Source organism: Nomascus leucogenys, chromosome 1a, assembly GCF_006542625.1.
Source record: "Nomascus leucogenys isolate Asia chromosome 1a, Asia_NLE_v1, whole genome shotgun sequence".
Lineage (NCBI taxonomy): Eukaryota > Metazoa > Chordata > Mammalia > Primates > Hylobatidae > Nomascus > Nomascus leucogenys.
The window spans coordinates 105,029,345-105,053,652 of record NC_044381.1 but is presented as its reverse complement, the minus strand read 5'-3'; the positions used below and the strand labels follow the sequence as shown (position 1 = coordinate 105,053,652).

The 24,308-nt window shown below is 34.1% G+C and overlaps 1 protein-coding gene across 3 annotated transcripts in view; it reads left to right on the top strand.

The window, feature by feature from the left end:
* Positions 1 to 24,308, top strand: part of MDGA2 (MAM domain containing glycosylphosphatidylinositol anchor 2) — an 832,668-nt gene that overhangs the window by 612,412 nt on the left and 195,948 nt on the right. For all 3 annotated transcript variants that reach the window (XM_030813906.1, XM_003263751.4, XM_030813910.1), the window contains one exon: positions 10,283 to 10,612. In XM_030813906.1, coding sequence (XP_030669766.1) covers positions 10,283 to 10,612 — 330 coding nt within the window. The remainder of the gene's footprint in view (positions 1 to 10,282; positions 10,613 to 24,308) is intronic.

The window sequence follows — 24,308 nt, the reverse complement described above, 5'->3', positions numbered from 1 at the left end:
GTTGTTGTTTATTTGAGGAATTGGAGTATTTTTAAGTCCCAGATACTGTGAATTGTGAAATTAGTATTTCCCTCTTTGCCTTCCTTCCTGTAAAGAGTAAAGCCAATTTATGGCTCAACAAACAATTGTACAGGATGGAAAAGTATGTCTATACCACCAGCATTTTGACCTATCTTATTTGCTTGTTTGATAGAATTTTGTCATTAAAAAGAGAAAAAAAAACCCTACACACTATAGTATGTATTTTAAAAATATACTTTAAAAACACCTAAGGAAAGGTAGGGTATAATTTTTCAAAGAGGAAAGATTATACATGTCTATTTATAATACATATAGCATATTAAATTTATTTAGTTTTGAGTTTCTTCACACCTCAGCACCCTGCCATCTTTTAATTAACCAACACATCCAGATCTTCGTTTTGTGGTTTATTATCAGAAACTCTATACCTGCAGGGTATTAAAGATTAAATAGAGTTTACCACATTGGAGAAGATAGCTTTATAAAGGGATTAAATTAACCTCTTTAACTCTCAAAGACTGTTGTAGTTATGTGACATTCCATCTTTGAGCCACATACTGGGGTGTGTGTGTGTGTGTTTGTTGTAACCATAAGTATTTCTTTGACATTTGAAATTTTGTAGCAACGAATTTCCTAGACTGATCCTATTTTCATATATTTTAATAATGCACCTGACTAAATTTAATGTTGTGAAAGAAAAATTACATTGGATGCTTGTTGAAAATGGCAAGGAATATTTAAAACCATTCCAAAGGCGGGGGGAGAGATTTAACTCAGGTGAAATAAAAACAGGAGGATTTTTAAATGCTGGGTGAACTAATAGAAAGTACTGGAATAGGCTGGGTGCGGTGGTTCACACCTGTAATCCCAGCACTTTGGGAGGCCAAGGCAGGCGGGTCACTTCAGGTCAGGAGTTTGAGACCAGCCTGGCCAACATGGGGCAACCCAGTCTCTACCAAAAATATACAAAAATTAGCTAGGCTTGGTGGCACACGCCTGTAGTCTCAGCTACTCAGAAAGCTGAGGTGGGAGAATCGCTTGAACCCAGGAGGCAGAGGTTGCAGTGAGCTGAGATCACACCACTGCACTCCAGCCTGGGCGACAGAACGAGACTATGTAAAAATAAATAAATAAAATAACAATAAAAAAAAGTACTGGAAGACTTCATGGGAGAGGTTGGTCAATGTGATTAAGACATCTGTCTTTGCTGTCTCTTTTCACATTTCAGAGTTAGGCTCTAGGCTCTTACCCTCCACAGAGAATGGGAGATAGGGGCAATGTCTCAGGGACTTCAAAGATGATGATTGTATTTCGAAGGGATGGCTCCCAGATACTTGAGAAAGACATTTTTGAGTTTCAGATTATTCACAACTCAATGGAGCAGAGGAAGAACTTACAATTTCTCCAAATTTTCAAGTTTTCTAGCGTAAATGGTCTATGAAAATGAGGACCAGGGGCCTACAGTAAAAAATAAATCTATGTAACAGAGTAGAAGGAGATTACCAGAGCAGGGATGAGATTGGGGGAGGAAGGTGGGCATGGTTAATGGGTATAAAAAATCGTTAGAAAGGATGAATATGACCTAGTATTTGATAGCACAATAGGGTGACTATATTCAATTATTATTATTTAATTGTACATTTAAAAATAACAAAGAGTATAACTGGATTGTAACACAAAGGATACATGCTTGGAGGGATGGATAACCCCACCCCACCGAACCCCAAAAAAGAAAAAGAAATAAATCTATCTAAAGTTTAGTTAAAATAAGGGGAATGTTTAGATGGGCCAGGTCAAATGTATTCACTCTTGATCTTCTTACCAGATAAGGTAATTAAGATAATTTATATAAATTCTCAGTAATTACAGATATTTCTCATTTAGTCATTCAATATATCTAAGTTATTTTATTTGCTCTGTAGTGTTAAAATGAAAACATATATTTAAGTGATTTTAACACGTTTTTCTTTTAAATTGAAATATGCATGGATCTGGTTGCAATATTCTACATCTCAAGAAACAAAGCAAACAAACAACTATCTCATGTTCTAACATGGGCACCGAAAGGAAAGAGAGAACATCAAGGGCGGGCTTCCAATTATGGCAAGATAATTTAGAAAAATCCTACCTTTCTCAACAAGCCTGAGTTTACAACTGCTGTTCGAGTGATAGAACTGGGATAATGTCATGACAATTGTGATGTGAATGAGAACAGTCCACTAATTTAATTTGGAATGTTAGAACTGTTCAAGTGATAGACAGAACTCAAATAAACTGTTCAAATGATAGAACTCAAATGAACAAGGTAGACAGTCATGACAATTGTGAATGAGAACAGTCCATTAATTTATTTTCTTAAACGTTGTATCTTACCAGTTATAGAGGCCGGTATAAAAGAGATGTTCAAGAAAGAATACCCAATAATGTAGTGGAAAATGTAAATAATACAAACATGAATGGGAACTAGAAAATATCGGATTAATTGATTACATCATTGCTAATCTTTGAGCCCTCACTGCCAGAGTAGCACCATTGAAACCCAGCACATAAAGTATCCTAGTAAGTGAGTGCAACTGGTATTTCACCATTGTATCAAGCAATATACCACAAATGGTTTGAGGGATTATTGGGGTTAAGATAAGTGTTTTAAGTTTAGATGTGACCTAAACAAGTTTCCAGTCTGAGGGAATAGAGTATGGAAGAGGAAATGCTGATATTTCAAAAGAAGTGGCCAACTAGATGTAGGACCTCAGGATACCATGAGAGAGGTTGGCAAAGGGGGCAGAATCACTTTGGAAAGGGAAAGGGCACCGCTTATGAGACAGAAAATAAAAAAGCTCAAGAAAGGTAACGAAAGATTTTAGATTAAGTTAGTGTCATTATCTCATCTAATTTTCACAACTGCATGATCAATTTTATAAATATTAAGGATGTACTATTTTCAAAAGGATTTCAAATGAATTATATTTTGTACCAATCTTTCTAAGCTGCCACTCATCTGATAGCTGTTTCTAATCCTAGCTCTTTAGCAACTAATAAAAAATATAATATACCTGAACACATTCTCATTTCTCATAGTGAAAAAGTATTATTAAATTTGATGGAAAGGTGAGCTCAAAATACTCACTAATTTTTATCACTATAGGGCCAGCAAAGTAATAATCTTCTATTCAAATAACTGGTGCTAAGGTATCATGCTAATTCAAATACCATTTACATGGTAGCCACATGTAAATGGTTTTATTTATGACACCAATATAGACATTTTGGTAATTTATCAGCTATATATATATATATATATTTCCTTACTTAAAATAGGGCTAAAATGGTAGGAATGGCAAAATAATAATGGTAATTATTATTTTAGTTCACTTTTTCCCCTTTCTTAAGGAAGAATTTACCCCAAAAAGTGTAATTTGTGCCTGCCTAAAACGTCCTTTCTTTCTTTAATTCTTACCCAAAATGCTTATCTGCTGATGTTCTATTGAGAAAGGATATTCGAAAGACATTTATAATTCAACCATACTGTGCTTAAACAATTCAATGATTAACTGTACTAATTCGCTTTGAGTAAATTCACAAAATATATATAGCCTTGATACTTTATAATTAAATAGAACCCTAACTTCATTTCATCATCTGATTCTACATTCAGATTATGAGGGGTGCTATGTTAAACCACTTTCAGGAAAGGGTGTAATGTATTTTTGTTTTTGCATTATTAATGAACTTCCATTCAGACTAGATTGGCAATTGGAGTTGTTAGATACAGAGAAGTGAGTATAAGAATACTTAATAGCATATCAGAGAAAAAAATTTAAAAGACTTCCCTTCTCATATCCGTTTTCTAGAAACTTTAATACTTTTAAGACTAACACTGCATATACTTTTTATAATAACATAAGATATAAATAAATTAAGTCAAATTATTCTTCAAGCAAATGAGAAAGATTAAGTCTTGTTCATATCAGTGCTTGGAGTTGCACAAAAGCTGATGCATTTAACTCCTTTTTAATGCTGTTTGCGTATTGCAAAATGTACATTTCAGAGACAGGAACAAACTGATAAGTTAATTTTGTTTTCTAAATTGTTGGTTGGAAAGAAAGAGGCATGCGGCCCTTAGTGTAGGTGAGTTTATTAGACGAATCTGAAATATATTTTTATAACTTCAATGTACCATTACTTATTAACTTAAAAAATTAAGATCATTCCCAAGTCCTTTAACTTTTTAAATAATAAATATTATTTTCACTAGAGAGTCACACCTTGTTGATTATTTCGTGATGCTCATACGGGAAATGGCTACAATATGAAGAATGGAATCTAATCTTGGAGTCTTTTCAATGATTCTCTTCGACTGGTAGATTTTCTTAGGTCATTGTTTCCCAAACTTTATTCTCTGGGATGCTAGTCCTCAGAGATGTTCCCCCTTGGTAGATGCAATCAGCCTCTCTAGTAATGTGACAGTTGCATGTTAGCATGTTCAAAGCTCTGAAAAGTTTGGGAGAAATGCAAACTTTTTTTCATATAGTCAATTTTCAAACTTTATTTGTTACACTTTGGTTGTTTCTTTGTTTCTTTGTTTGTGGTGGAGTTTTGCTCTTGTTGTCCAGGCTGGAGTGCAGTGGCCTGATCTCGGCTCACTGCAACCTCTGGCTCCCAGGTTCAAGAGATTCTCCTGCCTCAGCCTCCCAAGTAGCTGGGATTACAGGCACCTGCCACCATGCCTGGCTAATTTTTTGTATTTTTAGTAGAGACGCGGTTTCACTGTGTTGGACAGACTGGTTTTGAACTCCTGACCTCAGGTGCTCTGCCCGTCTCAGCCTCCCAAAGTGCAGGCATGAGCCACCGCACCTGGCCTACACTTTGTTTTAATGTAACCTCTATTAACCTTTTCCTGAAACAGGTTTTAGCAAATGCTATTTCAGACAATGTAAATGTGCGTAGATGTCAGGTTTTTCCTTCTTCTATCTTTCTTCAGATTATCAACTGATTATCAGTTGAGTAATTATCCATATTTGCTCAGAAATGATTATTATCTGAAGCATATAAACAAGCCCTTTTCGATGAAATCCTCCTTTACAAAGAGAGTTGTTTGATAGCTGATGTCCCATACACATAGCTAACTAGTCAATGGATGTGCTAGAATGAGGTTTGTAGTGTTGTGTACAGAATTCTCTTCCTCACATACATTCCCATGTTGATGCTGTTTGTTCATCAAGTGTTCTTCTGTTCCCACAACAAAATCGCTGAATCCTTGAGGACATCAAATCTGTTCTTTTTCCTATTCCATTTCCCCAGATGCATCTCAGTACAAAAGTCTGCAACACAAAATCCAAATTAACAGGAACTTATCATACTGAATGGAAACAATTGGCATCTGTAAAGTTAATGCTTTGAAATGTCAATTATAATTAAATTCAATAAAGAGTATTGAGTACCAACTATAGCAATGCACCATGTTCAGGATTTGGGGGCAGTGAAAAGAGTAAGGTGTACCCGCTCCATCCCCAGGTGTTCACAGTCCTACTGAGGAGAAAGATAGGTTCCTAGTTATAGTAGGACAGATTATACATACTATCATTTACTATCTTTTAAGTTGCTTTGCTGATGTAACCTATTTCCAACGGCTTATTTCATTGGCATTCAGTGGGTCAGGAAAATACTTCATGTTTTACACACAGATATTTTTATTCTCTTCAGTAAAGAATAAATATATAGGAAATTGATTTTTATTTATCTGATTACACTGTTAATGCTCTCTATATCCAGATCTCAACAAGGTTTTGTCAGTTCTTCAGGTTGTCCAGAATCTTGCAACCTGATTATAAAACATAATCAGTTTAGAGAGTCTTTTCAGCAATTTGTCAACCTGAAATGGTGATCAGTGGTCACTCTGTATCTTATCATTCTTCTGAAATAGACACTTAACAGAAGCTTAAAAGCTGACACCTCATATTTATTATCTCCAGAGACGCTTTTCACATTAAAGTGTAAGACTGTTGTCTTTTTTTGTTCTGTCAATAAATTTTAGTTTATTGTTGAATTACTATATATTGCATACTTAATGGAACATTTGACCAACAAAACAATGTACGTTATAATTTTAAATCTAAAACTACAATCAAGATACAATCTCACAGCCTCCTCTTTGTGGAAACCACAAGCCTAGACTTCTCTGAAGGCAATGTTCCCTCTTTCAAGCATAAGCTCAAGATGTAATCTAGTTTTGCATAACAGAAGTCTTCCATTGAACCATTGATACTCACATTCACAGGCATGGACTCTTATTTCTAGGGAAGATCAGCAACAAACCCTACCCAAATTTTTGCAGCGAGTAGCTTCTGTTTCAGTAATTGGGTTTCACTCCATTTACAGAGCACATCTGTATAGCCTGAAGAAGAGGGATTTCAGTAAGTGCAATTAGAATGTCCTTGCAAGTAAACTGTTAAAAAATGAATATTGGCCAAGCCTGCATTCAATTCACAATATTAAAAACGGGAGGCTATAGTTACATTGCAATGTTTCCAAACTGATTATCCAGAACAGAGGTTCAGCTTGATGCCAGTCTTCTACATGCACTGCCAGACTAAACAAGTACCTTTTAAGGTTCATCCATCACGATTTATGATACATTAAGCCAAATCTAATGTTCTCTCAGGCTGGCGTTAAGGGATTTTCAATACTCAGACTGAGAAATTGCATTTGGGGAAAGGGATTTCTCCTATCCTTTTTCCATAGAATTTCTTTAGTTCTATAGAGTCTCGTTAAGTCTATTGGACCTCTGTTATACTCCAGTACTAATCACAGATTGATTTTAAGAGTTTAAAATCTTAACTGGTAGCAGGAAATAACTTTCAATTAACATTACATGAACTACTATAAATTGTTCACTGAAAAAGAGAGTGTTTAATTATAAATGAAGGAACCTGCTGCCCAGTTGATTAACTACATCAAACACTTTATATTTTCAAAACTCAGGCACAATTGTTAATAAGCTATTTCTCACAATGTGTCTCTAAGGGAACCTAACTCTATCACCTTCTATTTTTATAAATGATGCGCTTGATCCATAAAAATTAGATTGCCCATCTTGGACCACGTAGACATGAAAAACTGGAATTAGGTTGCAAGTTCTCAATGTACCCAGACCTGGTTTACAGAGCTATGCTCTTAGTTTTCTGAGCTAAGTAAGAAAACAAAATTTCTGTGTCCTCTGTTACTATATATGAGTACACGCACACACACCTTTGTCTGAACATTTCTTTTTTGTATGCAAAACCAGTTATGTTATTTTGTTAGAGGGACAACATAAACAGAGAAATGACTCTCTATTAAATAATCTGTGTTACTTATTCTGATATTCCTTAACTTGAGCTCACTTAGCAGACTTGTTTCTCTTTTTTCCTTTAGATTCTGTCATTCGAAAGACTAGTACAGTTGACTTAGGCCAAATCATAGAATTATCTGATACTAAGATTAACCAATGTTTTTCGCTATGAGTTTATTCTTAAAAGCATGCTTGATTATATTGCTTTTTATTAATTTGTATAATTGTATGTTATATATAATCTTATGTATTAATTGATTATAGGTTTATAATCTAGTATTTTTTCTTTGGGTTTTAAAGTTGTTTTTATGAATAAATATCCTATAACAATACAGATATTGATTTCATATTTTTATCAGTATTTTTTGAGTTGTTTAGTATTTTAAATCTAATTTGGCTGGTAAGATTGCAGTTCTCTCAATATCACTTTAATATGTCACTATGCAGAGCACAGAAGTAGAAAAAAATAGCTGCATGGTAAATAAATGACAACCACTTGAACATCTCAGTTTTGTGTGTGTTTACATATGCAACCAACATATATCTTTGTAATGAAAACTGTTCTAAAAGGTATCCCATATGAACCCTGATATTAATCATATGGTTATTAATAAATTAATATATGCAATAGTAAAACTTTCAAAATTATAACTTTAAAATTTCTCTTTAAAAACAGGATAAAGAAAATTCTTAGCAAATGAAAGGAAACTCTCATTTAACTGTTACGGTGCTAGTAAAAGTAAATGCTCTTGACATATTAAATTTTACCTGTTTTTAAAAGAAAATATATTTTATACTCATATGATTTGCTTTGTACTATAAAACTTCAATTACATTGGCATTGTATGAGCACAATTACTATATACCAAATATGGCAGCCAGATATGGACATTTTCATCACATTTCCCTTCCCAAATACAATGTAAAGTCGTAGGTCAGTGCCTGTGAAAATCTGAATATATGATTGTAGGTAACAGAATACCAAAATGTATCCTAATTTCACCCTAGAGTAACTTAGTGATAAAGACATGGTTAGGGGTAAATAAGATTCATAAGTTGCATTTTATTATGGAAAAATGTAACAAATGACAGTATGAGAATGTGACTTAACTATTTGTCTTCTCATGTTTTCATTAAGATTAAAACTTAGTGTATTTTCTAAACAATAATTCAAGGAGGCTCTCCTCTGAGATTGAAACTCCTTCAGGCATATAAAACATTTCATCGCTATATGTGTCTGTGGTTTTTCTAGACATAAGTATCATAAATGTTGTGTGAATAAGTTGGCCTCTGATATGTGAATATGCAGGCTGCAGTACATGAGGGCCGTGGTTACGTCTATTTGGCTCATGTCCTGCAGTCAGAACCCAGCCTAGTGGCTAGTCTTAAGGAGGAGCCCTTTTTCATATCTTAAATGAAAAAGAAAGACACAAACATTGTTTTTGATATCTATCTATATCTTCCTATTAAGATGCCAACAAGAAAGCAGATGAAAATATTTGAGGCTAAAGAGTTTTAAAACTTAGAAAAGTTTTTAAGATTTAAAAGTATATTAATCTCTAGTTCATTCTGCATGATTCTATAGATTTTTATAGTGCTCACTGGTTTTTATTGGACTAACTGACAAAAATGTGGTTAAACTAAGGAGGGGCTATCCAGAATGCTGTCAGCAGCCTTCTAGTGTCTGCAGGTCCTCTAAATTCATGGCATTTTTGACAATATCATTACAAATTTAGGCTTAATGTTAAAAGTGGATACCTAATGTTAAATGACGAGTTACTGGGTACAGCACACCAGCATGGCACATGTATACATATGTAACAAACCTGCACATTGTGCACATGTACCCTAAAACTTAAAGTATAATAAAACAAAACAAAATAAAAATAACAACAAAAAAAGTGGCTGACCAGTATTTTATCCTGGTAATTGTGTTTCACTGTATGTGCTACATTTTGTCATGTAGGGATAGTTGTTTTAAAGGAGAGGGAAATGGGGAAGATGATGAAAAAAAGAGAAAAATTTGTGTATAAGAGAATCACTATCACAAAAGAGAGAAGGCTTTTCCATATTGAGTATTGTGGTGTCATTCGAAGTTCAGGTCCTTAGTAGAAAGTCTATAGATGTTCCCTTGGCAACCTTTTGGTAGTCGTTACTACTGACCTCTTGTGAAAACAGCACTGCCTTTAGACCTAGAAAACACTTCTGTTATCACACAAACCTGTTTTCTAAGCTATCTGTGGAGAAGTTCTTTTGGTCAGCTGCATTAGAGAGCCAACGAACAGTTTTAACTGGAAACATCTATGTATGGTAGGATAGAAAAGTTCATCGTGAATGTTTTGAAAATGCTTTTTGCCCCAGGTTTTCTTTTTCAGTTCAGATTATTTCAATATATGAAAATGTTTCATGAATGTGAATGGACTCAAATATTACCAAACTAGTGTTGGTCAACATGTAGATACAACCTTAGGAGAATGTTCATATGTCCTTTGTGTAATAGTTGAGTTGTTCGGAAAATTATACAATAAGTAGTGACACAGGGAAAGAATTAGATTAAATGAGATCCATATTCTTACTTTTAATTTTCATACCCTATGACTACGTAGAATCTGTCATTTGTTCAAAATTCAATGTCAATATTTAAGTATAATTGCACATAGACTTAAGGCATTACTTTTGATATCACTGGCAAGTATTACCAAATATACAAAAATCAGTGTTCACAGTCTTTAATTGACTTAGATTTTTTTAGATTATTTCTGTATTACCTGAATGAGTTTATTGATGTGCACACAACGTGGATATAACAGAAATATATGTCTACTTTGTTTGCTTTTACTTTATTTCAGCTCAGAGATGATTATCTAGAGTGAACGAATCCTTAAAGTTATGAAAGTAACACTAACTCCTTATGGAATTTTTATGTTGTAGCATTAAAAAAAGGACGATTTTGGATCACACCAGATCCTTATCACAAAGATGACAACATCCAGATTGGCCGTGAGGTGAAAATATCTTGCCAGGTAGAAGCTGTTCCTTCTGAGGAGCTAACATTTGGTTGGTTTAAAAATGGTCGTCCATTAAGAAGTTCTGAGCGGATGGTCATTACACAGACTGATCCTGATGTCTCTCCGGGAACAACAAACTTGGACATCATTGATTTAAAATTCACGGATTTTGGGACGTACACATGTGTAGCATCTCTGAAGGGAGGAGGAATATCTGATATCAGTATCGATGTTAATATATCCAGCAGCACAGGTAAGAGGCATATATTTATGATGTAAAAGATGTTCACGTTTAGAATGATTGAAGTTTAACAGATCAAGTAGGTTTTAGTTAAAAATATTTTTTCCCTATCAAGTTTCCTAAAAACAAAATTGTAATGTTCTGAATGCTCAGTGAATACTAGGTTCTGAAGCACTGTTTTATCAGTTTTGATTTAGATTTACATAAGGTTTTACAGAAATTATCCAAATAAAATTAATAGCATTGACTAAGATAGATATAGGCTTATAAGTTAAATAATACTAGTATTTCATCAAAATACTCTGAAGGGTCTAAAATTAAATTAATGAAATTAAACAACAAATGTCTAGAGTTAAGACAATTTTCAGAAATTGTAAACAAAGCGTAACTATATAGTGCTAAGAATAAAATACTGAGAGATAATTTAAGAGTGTTCAAATGCAAAATATGTAAGAAATGTACCCTACACTAACAAAAATTAATATGTTAAAGTTGTAGTCAGATGTGATTTTTTTCCAGAATCATATGGGGAAGTCTGTTTATAATGAAAATAGTGAAGTACGAAAATATATTGGAGTGAAATTCTTTCTTTTAAAGTTAAAAACGAAAACATGTTATTAGTTTTTTCTTGATTAAACGTACATCTGTTGACAAGGAAAATTACAGGGATTTGGTGGAGGAGGGTTCATTCAGATGCTTTAAAGCCCTGTGATTCTGTGAGGCACAATCAGCATACATCCAGAGTTTCAAAGTAGCCGTATTTGTTTTGCCAACTTGTTACCAAATTGAATTTTAATGGAAGATTCTTACATCATGCAAGGTAAATAATATGTGTTAAAAACAGAGAGACAAATGTAGTAGACACATGATCAGGCAGCATTTTGTATCTTGTACTTTGAAGTATTCACCTATAATTTTGTGCCTTCTCATGGTTCCAAATTGCAGTGAACACTGGAATGATTTTACTCCTTAAGAATAGAAGTTTACGACTCAGGCTGACAAAAATGTGCTAACTTTGCACAATTGTGCTTTGTTCCTGGAAGATATTCAATTTTTATCATTGATAACTAAAACAAAAGGAAATTAGGGTGATGAAAAGTACTTGTATTTGGACATTATTTCTTTTCTAGCTTAAAAAAAAGCCAGAGACAATAACACTTTATAAAAAATCTAACTGATATTTAAACATTGGTGCTAGCACTAAGAGATGGATTCTTTTAGGATATCTGAGGGAAACACACAGTCAGTTATCACTTGTTTATGTATTCATTCAATCAACAAATATCCATTGATTCTTCACCTCAGTGTGCTAGGTGACACTGTACACTGTACTGTATGACATTCCAATATGATATTTCCTGTAAGAGAGTGAGAGCAATTTTGTAGATTCAGGATAATTTGTCCTCATTTTCTGAGGGATAATTTCCCAGAAATGTTCGAGACTTAATCAAAACCATTTCTTTGTTTGGTTTGGTTTGGCTGGGTTTTTTTGTTTGTTTCCTTTACAGAACCAGTGACACAAAGCTCAGATCCAAAAAATCAATGCTTTTATCTAAAAGAACTCCTTTGATGGGAGCACAGTTTATATACCATTAAACTTAGAAGATGGAGCACAGAATGGAGAGAAGAAAGCAGCATTATATATAGGGCTCACAAAACGAGCCGTAACATTTATTTTTAAATATACTAGTTATATTGCCTATTTGAAACTATGTGTTATGTATGACAAAATGGTAAAGATGACCAACATTGATTTGTGAAATTTCCAACAATCCTTTAAAGAAAATTCAAGATTAGTAACAAGAGATTGGTTGTAATCATTAAATTTTCTTAACTATCATTAATTTGCCTGGCTACCCAAGGTAACACTATTGGAGATAAAAGAAATACATTGTCTTCTTCCAAAATACTACCCCTGGAAAGTACGCACTTAATACAGATAGATGTGGTTTCTCCATAGAGTGGAAGCTCCACGAACTCTGAGAGTTTGTCTGCATCACTCATTGCTATAATCTCAATAGCCGAAACAATACATGGCACATAGAAGGTACTAAACAGATGATTATTAACTAACAAAATGGCTACTTTATGCATACACATTTCATTCTAGGCTTTCATTCCTCCCTTCGTCTCTGTAATACAGGCATTTGCTATGCCTCTTACTGCCCTTGTTGTAATTCCCTGACTTAAAGTTATTTGATAGACAAATTTATAGTGACTTAATGTTTTATCACTCCCAAAGACAGAAGCAGCTCCTCAATTTGTGGTGTCCAGTGAAAATAAAAATGCATGCCCCTTGTTCAAAAATTAATAAATTCACTGTGGCAACATGAGAGCATTAAAGCAAATTTGGGGCTGTTCTAAGTGTGGCTGCACGGATGGCAGGCTCTTGAGACTAGATGGCCCAGGAGACTGTACTGTGATAGAAGGCCTAGAGAAGATGATGCTTAACCTAAAGAATGAGCTGCTGAAGGTGATTACATATTCTGTCTTCAAGCCAAAACTGAACTTTGAGGTTCCAATTTGCTTACAATAGAGTGGAATACTAGAATGCAGTAGAAAGTTCTATAAATCTGAGATTGTATGATTCAACTGACATCATTAAAATGATTTTTATCCCAATACTATTGAAGACTAAAGTACTTTAATATGAAAATAGGTGTATTCTAGGATATAGTTTGAACAGTGAAAATGAATAAGCTATAGCATACAAGGAAATCTTGGATTATATCAATTTTATGAACCCTGGAGGATACTGAGGAAACTCACACAAATGGGGTGAGTGAGTCAAAGAAAAGGAAGCAACAGTGTAAGACATAAATATATGCATGGTGATGTGTTAGATTCTTGGTTTTGCTAGTATTTCTGTTATAGGAAATCGGGCATTGATCAAATGGTCAGTAGCTTACTTGTGTGCTAAGCATTTCTTTAGCTTAAGTATAAGGCATTTTAGGGTGACATTTTACAACATTTTGAAAATCTCTGAGCTTTTTGTTTTTCATATAAAATCTTACATCGAATCTCAGTTGTTACTGTGTTGTTTCTTTTTCCTCTCTCTTTAATGCTTCGTCATTCAATTTGAGTGTTACTGTGTTTTAAGAGACATATAATGATATTTTTTAAGGAGGGGCTGAGGTACCACAAGGCATTTTTACCTAAGACAGAAAATCATTTTTCTTAAATGACAGAGCCACATTTCAACATATGTTTTTGATGACTTTTAAAATTGAAATAGAGAATATTTCAGGGAAGTAAATCCTAATTTGCAGAATTATTCATATTCTCAAAAGACAGTGATTTGATTTCAGAAGACAGTTTAGGGCCAGGCATGGTGGCTTACACTGTAATCCCAGCACTCTGGGAGGCTGACTCAGGAGGATCCCTTGAGGCCAGAAGTTTGAGGCTGCAGTGAGCTGTCATGGCACCACTTCACTTCAGCCTGGTTGACAGAGCAAGGCTCTCTCAAAAAAGCAAGGCAAGGCAAGGCAAGGCAGGGCAGGGCAAGGTAGGGCAGGGCAAAGTAAGGCAAGGCAAGGCGGATTGGAGAGGAGAGAAGAAGGGAGGGGAGGGGAGAGGAGGGGAGGGAAAGAAAAGAGAAGAGAGGCCTCATGTATTGTGGAGTTTGAATTTGATTGAATGATAAAAACTATGATATATGTGATTGTAGGTTGCCTTACTTTCTCATTAACTGAATATTAGATACCTTTTTCCTCCTGATTCTTTAAACATGCAAATTGTTTCACTGGGTGTATTTTTTTTTATTTAAAACTAATGTTTCCTTTAGATTTCTTTCCCGTGTTAACACTCTGTGTTATATGGTGATAGTACAAATGGGCCTTGCCCTTAAGGAGCTTACAATCTAAATCATCAAGACAGATTACATAAAACTAGGCAATATATAGTGGTTGCATACTGCGCTTAAAGCTTGATCGGACTTCTGTAGAAATCGTGAATTTTTTGTTCATGTGGGTATAAGAAACTTTCACAGAGAAATGACATTTGAGTAAAAAGTTGACAAAAGTAGCGTTGTGCTAGTGACAGTGGAAGGAGGATATATTTAGCAGGATATATAGGATGAAGAAAGTCTCAAGAATATTAAAGTGATAATTATTGTTTTTACTGTAGGGCTGATATTCATTGATATGAATGTAAGCAAATTATATTGGTTTATTACAACTTTATAGTTTTTTATTACTGAAGCTATATTTTATCTGGCTAGACTGCAGGTAACTTAAAATTGTTATAAATGTTTCAATTAAAAAGTTAAATATACTGAAACTTTAACTGTTATAATTCAATTTTATAAAATAAAAAACTTCACATACTTGCTGAAAAATGCATTTGAATTTTAGCCTAAAATTTTGACGAAAGTTAAATTCTTAATTATTGTCACTTAATTGTCACTCATTTACAAAAATGTAATTGTTATACAGCAGTAGAGTTAATTTTCAGAGGCATTCTTGCAAAATATCTCATTGCTTCTTCCAGTATTATTCCATGGTAGAGTCCTTGGGTGCTCATTAGCTTGCATTTATTTCTTTGCATGACTTGACAAACTTGTAGGTTTATAGTAAACTCAGAAGCATCTGCATCATGCCTCGAAAACCTAAACAGTGAAACTGCTGATCTGTGGAATTCCCATGATGAGACATCTGGTGGACAAATATAGCAGAGGACTCAATACAGATTTTGATGATTTTTTTTCTACCTTGTTAGAGTACATGGACATTTTATAGGCAGAAAGTGGATCCAAATTTAGAGGTTTAAACAAGAAGCTCAAGCATAGGCATAGGTGCATAGTAGTGACCAATTGAGAAAATCTGTTCAAAATTTTAGTTTGCTGCCACCCATTTAGTTACTATAATTACTTTAGTTAACCAGTGTCTGTACAAGTATTCACATCTGCAAAATGAAAGTTGTTGATAACACAGGACTGCAGTACACAAGAAAGAAGAATGGTTAATAAACAGGAGGGCAACAGAAAAAACGACTAAGTCCGCTTAATTGGATTTGCTTCCTCGTCCTTTCTCCACTTAAGGAGGAATAGAAACTCATGAAATTCTGCTGATTAAAACTGAAGCTCTACAGAATGGCTATAGTCAGGAATAGGTTATTTTACGTAAGTAGAAGTCATAAGACTATCACATAAAATACCCTGACAAAGCTTTGATCGGGGGACGCTACCCTGCAATCAAAAGTTACGTAATTAGCATCTGAGTTACTGAACAGAGAAACATTAATTTCTTTCCTTGAATCCAAAATTGTGAGGTATAATCCATGACCTCTGAATTAATGATGGACATCGGAGACTGGCAAACATTTTGTAAAGGGCTGGATAGTAAATATTTTCAGCTTTTCAGGCCATATGGTTTCCATCACAACTATTCCACTCTGCTATGATAATGGGCAAGCTGCCATAGGCAATAAATAAATGGGCACAGCTGTGTTCCAATAATACTTTATTTACAAAACAGGTGGTAGCCATATTTTGCCCACAGGCTATAATGCATTGACCTCAAACCTACACTTCTGATATCCTATTAATACAGAAATAAAATAATTACAAAGCTGAACCTCATGGGCTTACTAGAAAATTAAACTCACATGTAACTGTTACTTGTCTATACAAACATTAATACATTTTATAAGATTGAGGCAAAATCTTGTTAACAGATATAATCTAGCATTTGCTTTAATAAACTATAGAAGTTTAGGGGAGCACACAGAATAGTGTTACTGAATCTGGTCAGCAAGAGTTCCATAGAGCAGGTAGCATCTGAGCTGGATTAAGAATAAGGCACTAGATCTTAGAAGGAAATGAATCTCATTAGATCTTATTAGCTCACATTCACACAATCAAGAATGACCAAAGTATTTATCAGGGAGGCAATATGATCTGATTTGTGCTTTGGGGGCCAATTCAGTTGGTGAATCTGCAGAGTTCAGAAAAGGGACAGTTAGAGAAATGATGGTGGAGAAATAAAAAAGAATTTCAAAAGACATTCTTAAGGCTTAACAATCAATCTGACAAAGACAGCTTTTCCTGTTTCCCAAACAGTGAGACTACCTTTGCATTGTGACAGAGTAGTCAGTGAATTATTTGGAGATAATATAACAGAGAGAGGCAAAACACTTTTATTAAGATAAAAATTGCCTGGGTGACAGAGTGAGACCTGTCGGGGAAAAAAAAGAAAGAAAAGAAAAAAAACTGGACAACGGGGACAAGGAATATTTTATGAGTAGTGGCTATGTGAGAAAAAAAGATACAGAAAGCTTAGCTAATAAAAGCTTTGAGACTCAGGAAAAACATCTGAGAAGTCAGTTAATCTCATTGTATGTTAGATTTCTTATCTCTCCACCACAGTTTGGAATATGTACAAGGCAAAGTTTGAGGAAATAGAATGAATGAAAGGGAGCATAAGAAAACATTCTGCAGATTGTGTGTGAAGGGTACCACTTATTCAGTCGGACGGATAGATAGGAATCAGATAAGGTGCTGGGTAGTGCTCACAATCTCACTCATAAAGGGACAGTTAAGTCAATGACCAATGTTCTTAAGTAAATTTAAGTCAATTTAAGAAAAGAGCCTGATTGACATCAGGCAGGCTAATGTAGCGCAGAGTCCAGGCCCAAATTTACCTCCTCGTAGCTTTATGACCTTGGTCTTACTGGGCCTCAAAACTTTTCATCTATAGAAATATGGGTTCATCTGGAGAACTGATTTCCAAATAGTGTTTTAATGGCAATGTGGAAAATTTGCAAGTGCTACCGAACTGCAGAGAGAAGGGAAATAACCAGCAGAGAATTTTACTCATTTCTTCCCTTTTTAACTTCAATCAGAGTAAAATATGTTTCTTTTGTATACATAGGACTTCTATGTAAGATTATATTTGGACAAAGGATTCTGATTCTGAGACATATGTGTGTGTGTATATATATATGTGTGTGTATATATGTGTGTGCGTGTGTGTATATATATACGTACACACTAGGAGTATTTACTACTTATAGTTGAAAGTCATTGGCTTAGATGAGTTCTTCTATTCCTTTTAAGTATGTTGTTTTGCTTCTATGATCCCAAAATGTTATGCCTCGGTCATTTAGAATACAGTAATGTCACATAAAGGATTTACGTTTGTGAGAAGGTTTGAGAGAAGAAAACGGTTTGAGATTAGTTGTAGCTGAAGGGATGGTGAAATATCCTCATGTTTCTGGTGAGCAATTAGAAAATCAGTTCTGATGATCAGGAAAAGGTCAGAACTAAAACATAGACTTCACAAGTAATTGTATTAATTTGAAACAGATGGGCTCACCTAAGAAGAGAATAAGAAGCAAAGCTATTACTCTCCAAGGAGATGATAGAAAAAAGAAGAAACTATGAAGCAAATGAGCATGACTGATCAGTAGAAATCAAGGAAAATAAGCTCTCTAATTTTAGTAGAAAAAAAGAACATCCATGCAGTAGAAAGCTTTTTGTATTTAGAGCATCTTCACAGCCTTCCGTACTTCTTCATCGGCATGAAAATAAATGTGAATGATTGTATTTGTCCCAGAAACCATAATATTGATGCATAGATTTTGATAATGGAAGTGAGCTCTTATTTTCATTTAAGTGAAAGGATTGAATATGGAAACAGTGAGGGAGTATGAAAGAGACAGACAGAATGAGACAGAGGATTAAGAGGAAGAGAGGAAAGGAGAGGGGAAAATGGGAAGGTCAAGATAAGAGGTCATCAGAGTTTAAATAGAGTATTTCGGTATGAAGAACATCCATCCTCAGATTATGTGGCATCTTCTTAAGCCACAGGTAGCATTATAGACACTCACAGAAGGTGACAATTATATGAATCCTCTTTTCAAGAAGACCATTTAAGGGAGTGAAAGGGATTATTTAAAAAATTGTTAGTTGCAAGTTGTTTTGAGAAGCATAAGTTATATCAATATTTTATTATTTATATTTTGAGGGACATAAATATAAAAATGGGGAGTATTCTATTATTTCCTATAATCATTCAGTAAACATTAAACATGTTTTTCTATTAGAATTTTTCACAAAAAATTGAATCTGTATTACTATGGAAAGAACATTGGATTTATGATTTCCCTCCAATTATCATCTGAAAATACTCCAATATTTTCCCCAAATATCAGAACAAAGGTTTGACTTTACAACTTATTGTTTAACAGTGGTTAATTAGCTTTTGTCTAATTACTGTCCCATGTGTTTGGGACTTTCTTCATTTGATAAAATTAAATACTTTTTCAAATTCTCAGGTGATATGAAAACAAGAGCAGATCAATGAGAAATAAGAGGGTATACCCAATATATGCTTCCATTGCCCTTCATTCTTTTCTAATGCAAGCAGTGGGAACATAGAAGCTATTTGAATTTTAAACGACTGGATATAAAATTTTCCAATCCAATGAGGACTGAAAATATTTTTTTAGCTTCAAAATTTGCATTTAAAATGATAACAGTGAGTAATAATGTATTAGAGTTAAAGAAACACTTGTGACAGATATCTCCATTCGCTGATTAAGAATAAATGCCTCCACCAGATTTATAATTAACAATGGAATGTACATTACAGCAAATTATTTTAAGGCTATAATACCCAGACCAACCCTGAAGTTTTTTATTAGAGGAGAAGATAGAGGTATAGGAAATGGTATGTTCACTACTAATACAGTTATGATCACACTTCAGATTTTTATGGTCACAGATGACACTACTAACCTACCATTCAGAATTGGCAAAAAGAAAATTAAATAGCAATATTTATGATGATTGGATCCATAGGCTAACATTTTCATCACCATATTCTTCTAGGTGGTATTGAAAGCTCTAGAACTCTAGACCTCTTAGCAATGGAGAGAACAGTTATTAAAGTGATTTAATTTGCATGTGGTGTGTGTAAGTTTCATTGTACAGTTTGGAATGTCTTAAAAGCTTTCTTTCCAGGGTTCCAGATAGAAACTAGAGCTATGCTTAGTGCGAAGAACTTCTCCCCTCAAATCTGCTTGCCAATAAATATCTTTTCAGTTTTAAAAGAACCTAATTAATTTTCATCATCTTTTGATTATTTTTCATTCAACATTGTTAGATATCAGTGAGCTTTGCAAAAGGGATTAGAAAAATTTAGAAAATCCTGAGTTTGGGCTTTGATGGTGCCTTTATGGAATATGTGGTGTGTTCTAAATATCTATTCTTAATTTAAAAAGAAAGCAAAAGATTAATGGGACAGGTCCCCACATACTTGTTTCATAAAACAATTTTAAAAGATCCCTACAGGTCTTAGTCATTAGCACGGATTTAAAATACTGAGGACTTATTGATGACCTAATGCCTTTCATTTTACAGAGAAGGAAATAGAGCCCAGAAGCATAGATACTGTGTTCACTTCCTAAATCTTTATCCTGACTTGAACTTGAAATCTCACATTTCAAATCCAGTATGAAAGCTTGCAGCATGCATTAAAATATTAGATTAAATGAATATTTCCCTTTATTATCTCAGGCAATTCAAATATTCAGTCCTACCCCTTTTACAAAGGCCTTGCAAGAAGTGGTCATTGTAGACAAGTGTTGCAATACTCTAGAAGTGATTCAGGTAACATTCTGGTTGGATCATGTGATGGCATATTCTGTTGATCATGGGGCACAAGATTATCAGAGCCATATTCCAAGGATACCACTCCAAAGAGTGTTAGGATGTTAGGTTCTGCTTGCCAGTCCCATATCCCGCTCGCAAAAGTTGGGAGAGATCTTACTTATTCTAACCAATGCAAGTATCTTTAATAGTATTTATTTCACCATGGAAGACCATATTCAACATCATGCTACATTAAAATTTCTTTACTTCAGCTCAAGATGATACTTGTCTTCTCCTAGCTGCCTGAAAACAGTGGACCCATGGTTTGGGTTTCTAAATTGCTATCTAACTGCAACTGGAGTGTATACACATGAGAAGCATAATATTAACAGCATCCCTAGGATATACAATAAAATTTACAGCACACGAATGAAGGTCACGTTGTTTATGATGAATTATTTTTTCAACTCTTAATGCAGTATATAACAGAAAGACAGAAAAATGCATAAATTGTAAGCATGCAGTTTTGTGAACACACATGTCAACACCAAATTTAAGATACAAAGTGTTGCCATATGCTGAAGTATTTCAAAGTAAGTTACAAATAGAAAGATATCTAAGGTGTTTGGAATGCTTCTATTCTCGTTGTTAAACACTTTACAGTTGGTATTTCATTGACTCCTCAGGACACCATTTAAGCAGATTTTGTGATTATATTCATTTTACATGTGAGAAGCTTAAGCTGTAGAAAGCATAGGCCTGACTTTTACTGACATCACAGTTACTAAGTAGTGACATAAACTGTTGAACATAGGTCAATTCTGGCTGAAGAACCTTGGTTCTTTACACAGAACACACAGTCTTCCAATGTAATGGGCTCAAGTAATGAGATTTTAGGCTTCGGAGATACACTGTGAGAAATGTATTTTTGATGAGGGAATCCATTTTAGAAACCTCAAATCACATTGTGTCTGCCTTCTGACCTATTTGACTAAGGAATTGGAGCCTGGCAAGTCCTGTTGGGTGAAATTTAGCCCAAGAGGACGCTGAGGATCAGGACCGAAAGCTTTAGAAAATGTTTGCAGGGGAGGGAAAGAATTGAGAACAGTGGAATCCTCTCCAAGTATATGATGGGTAAAGAAATCAGAATTTCCCAAATTTTATAGATGTTCTGTCAGCAATAATGACCAAAAATATGTGAAATAAGAAGACTGCCGCTGCACTTTTGAAAAGATTCTATGCAGAATATGAAAGGAAATACAGTTAGCCCTCCATATATAGGGTTTCTACATCCATGAATTCAGTCAATCTTGAACTGTGCTCACTGTGTGATGGGATCATTCCTACCCCAAAGTCAGCGTCGTGGAATATACTCATGTGACAAAACTGCGTACGTACCCCTTGAGTATAAAATAAAAGTCGAAATTATAAAAAAGTATTCAGAAGAAAAAAACAATCAAAAATACAACAATAAAAATTATACAAATAAAAACAAATATAGTACCACTATTAACTAGCATTTACATTGTATTAGATATTATAACTAATCTAGAGATTATTTAACGTGTGTGGGAAGATGAGATAGGTGATATGCAAATACTATGCCATTTTATATAAGGGACTTGAAAATGTACAGATTTTGGTAACTGATGTGGTCTGGAACCAATACCTCCCCCCACCTCCATCTCCATGTCCTGTGAATATCAAGGTATCAAGGAAGAATTGCATCTGTATGCTGGTAATTTAAATATGTGAAGTAGAAATAATAAAATGACAAGCAGTTTAAATGTCGATGTCTAAAATGCATTTGGCATGAATGACAGTCCACTGTAAATGAAACATAAGTAGTCCATTTTTACCAAGGCTATCTAAATAATACTTGTAAACAAAATAGATATAGTTGACATTTAAACAGAAATATCCCTTTCTTGGGAATAAAATGCAATGTAAAACCATATTTAAACTCTTCACACTCAACATATTAGCGCAGAATGAGTTATCTATCATTCCAATCAATCACATTATATAAGTTTTCATGTGGTTTTAAATTAGGTCCATATGTTTATTGTAGACTTCTATATACTGCTACAGACTAGCAGAATGGTTTGTAAAATGCAATCATGCTTCAGTAGAATATTTGTTAATAAGGCCTTCATGCAGCTATAAGAAGACACTCCTTTTTTAATTAACCAGTTATCTATGAACAGATCTGTTAATTAAACCTCATCTGCTCTAAAGAACTTGTGACCCTGATATGTTGATGGAACATTGTATTCACGGCTTCTTTCATTTTGCTCTTGACAAAGGATGAGAGAGCCAGCTTCATTTTATGTCAAAATGTTTATTAAGGTGGCTGTAGTGTCTGTTTCCACAGGATAAGGCATATTCAGTGGTATACAATCAGTGGTGTAATTAGGGAATTTGTAAAACAGGCGTTGTCCGGGGTGATCATTTATAAGAGAGCTAACAATGTCACATGGGTTCTAGAAGGAGACAAATGGCCTTTTTATTGCAGAAGTAATAAAAAATTGATTTTTTTCTGGCCATTCTGTGTTGAAGAGTTTACCACTGTGAGCAACAGAAAGTAAAATAAATTGTGAATTACTTTAAAGCATCTTTCTTTTTCAACGCTTTTATAAAATGCCTTTGATGTATAATTTATAGCTTATCTTCCTTTTAATTTAGAATTCCTTTATCCACCGGAAACCAATAACATAATTAACATGATCAGACAGCTCCTTATAACTTACTAGTCCCTCGTTTTCATGGCAACACCCTGACCTTTGTAAAAATGGACAGCACTGACATTTTGTTATCCTTGTAAGGGAGGAATAGATGTATATAGGGATGTCCAAAATTCATTGTTTCATAGAAATAGAATGAGATTTGAGATACCTGTATTATGTGCCATTTTGTTATAATAACCAAACATATAGATCAAATTATTGTGTCTAATGGGAGACAAATGCAATCTTCTTTCCTTGGATGGCTTTGGGGGAATGCCTCTGACTACTCAGATTAGAAAAGGTTTATTCCTGTGTTTTCTAAAATGTCATTTTCTTCAAATAGTATCCTCATCTAGAATGCATATGTGTCTCCTGGACAACAGACAATAGCAATAAAATTTATTTATATAGGTATAAATATATTTATATATTTGAATTATATAAACCTTTGACCGTATAAGTAGCTATCCTCAGTACTTGAGACATCATAAGTATGAATAAAACAAAATCTATGCCCTCTATATAGAAATGTATGCATAATAATAAAGTATGGTTATTGATACTACACAAAGTACAGTGATAAAACACAATAATAACTAACATATTAATATATGGAGTGTTTACTATATGCCATACCTTGGCTTAAGAGGTTATGAGTGTTAAAAAATGTGTAGTAGGTACAATTATGCTCACTTTACGTAAACTGAAAGGTGCAGACTAGCCAGCTTTCCCAAGTACACCCAGCTAGTAGATGATAGAGCTAGGAACTAAATCTAGGCAGCCAGACCTAAGCCTTCCTCTTTACAAATATATTACAACATTCAAAGTGTTTGGAGGACATTTTCATGAGCATTGTGCCATTTTTTCATTATTCATTAAATTCTTCTTTTCATCAGCTTAATTTGCAGATAAGAAAACTAAAATTAAGACATCCCTTTGCCCAGGTTACACAGCTAGTATGTGGATTACAACCTGAGCCCAAGTCAAATTTCTAATCTTGTAAATTTACAAGTCTTCCAAACTCTCCATGGTTATTAAAAGAATCCTTTAATTTGGAAATAATTGTTAGCAACTATCAGCTACAAGAAGCCTTACTTCTTGCGAAGTGTAGGTCTTGTGAAATATAGATACATGTTTTCATAATATATAGTGTAATTCTTGAAGATAATGAATAGCCAAATTTATCAGTCTTGCCCCTAGTCCTAGGCATATTTATCTATTGAAGGGAATCAAAAATGTATATTAAAATAAATTGGTATTATCTCTAACATTGGGTACAAATTGTAACACATGTGGCTCTGCTTTTGTTACTCCCAGATTACTTGCTATTAATTTAAAGGATAACGCATTTGTATAAATGTATATAAGTGTATTTGGATAAATCATGGCA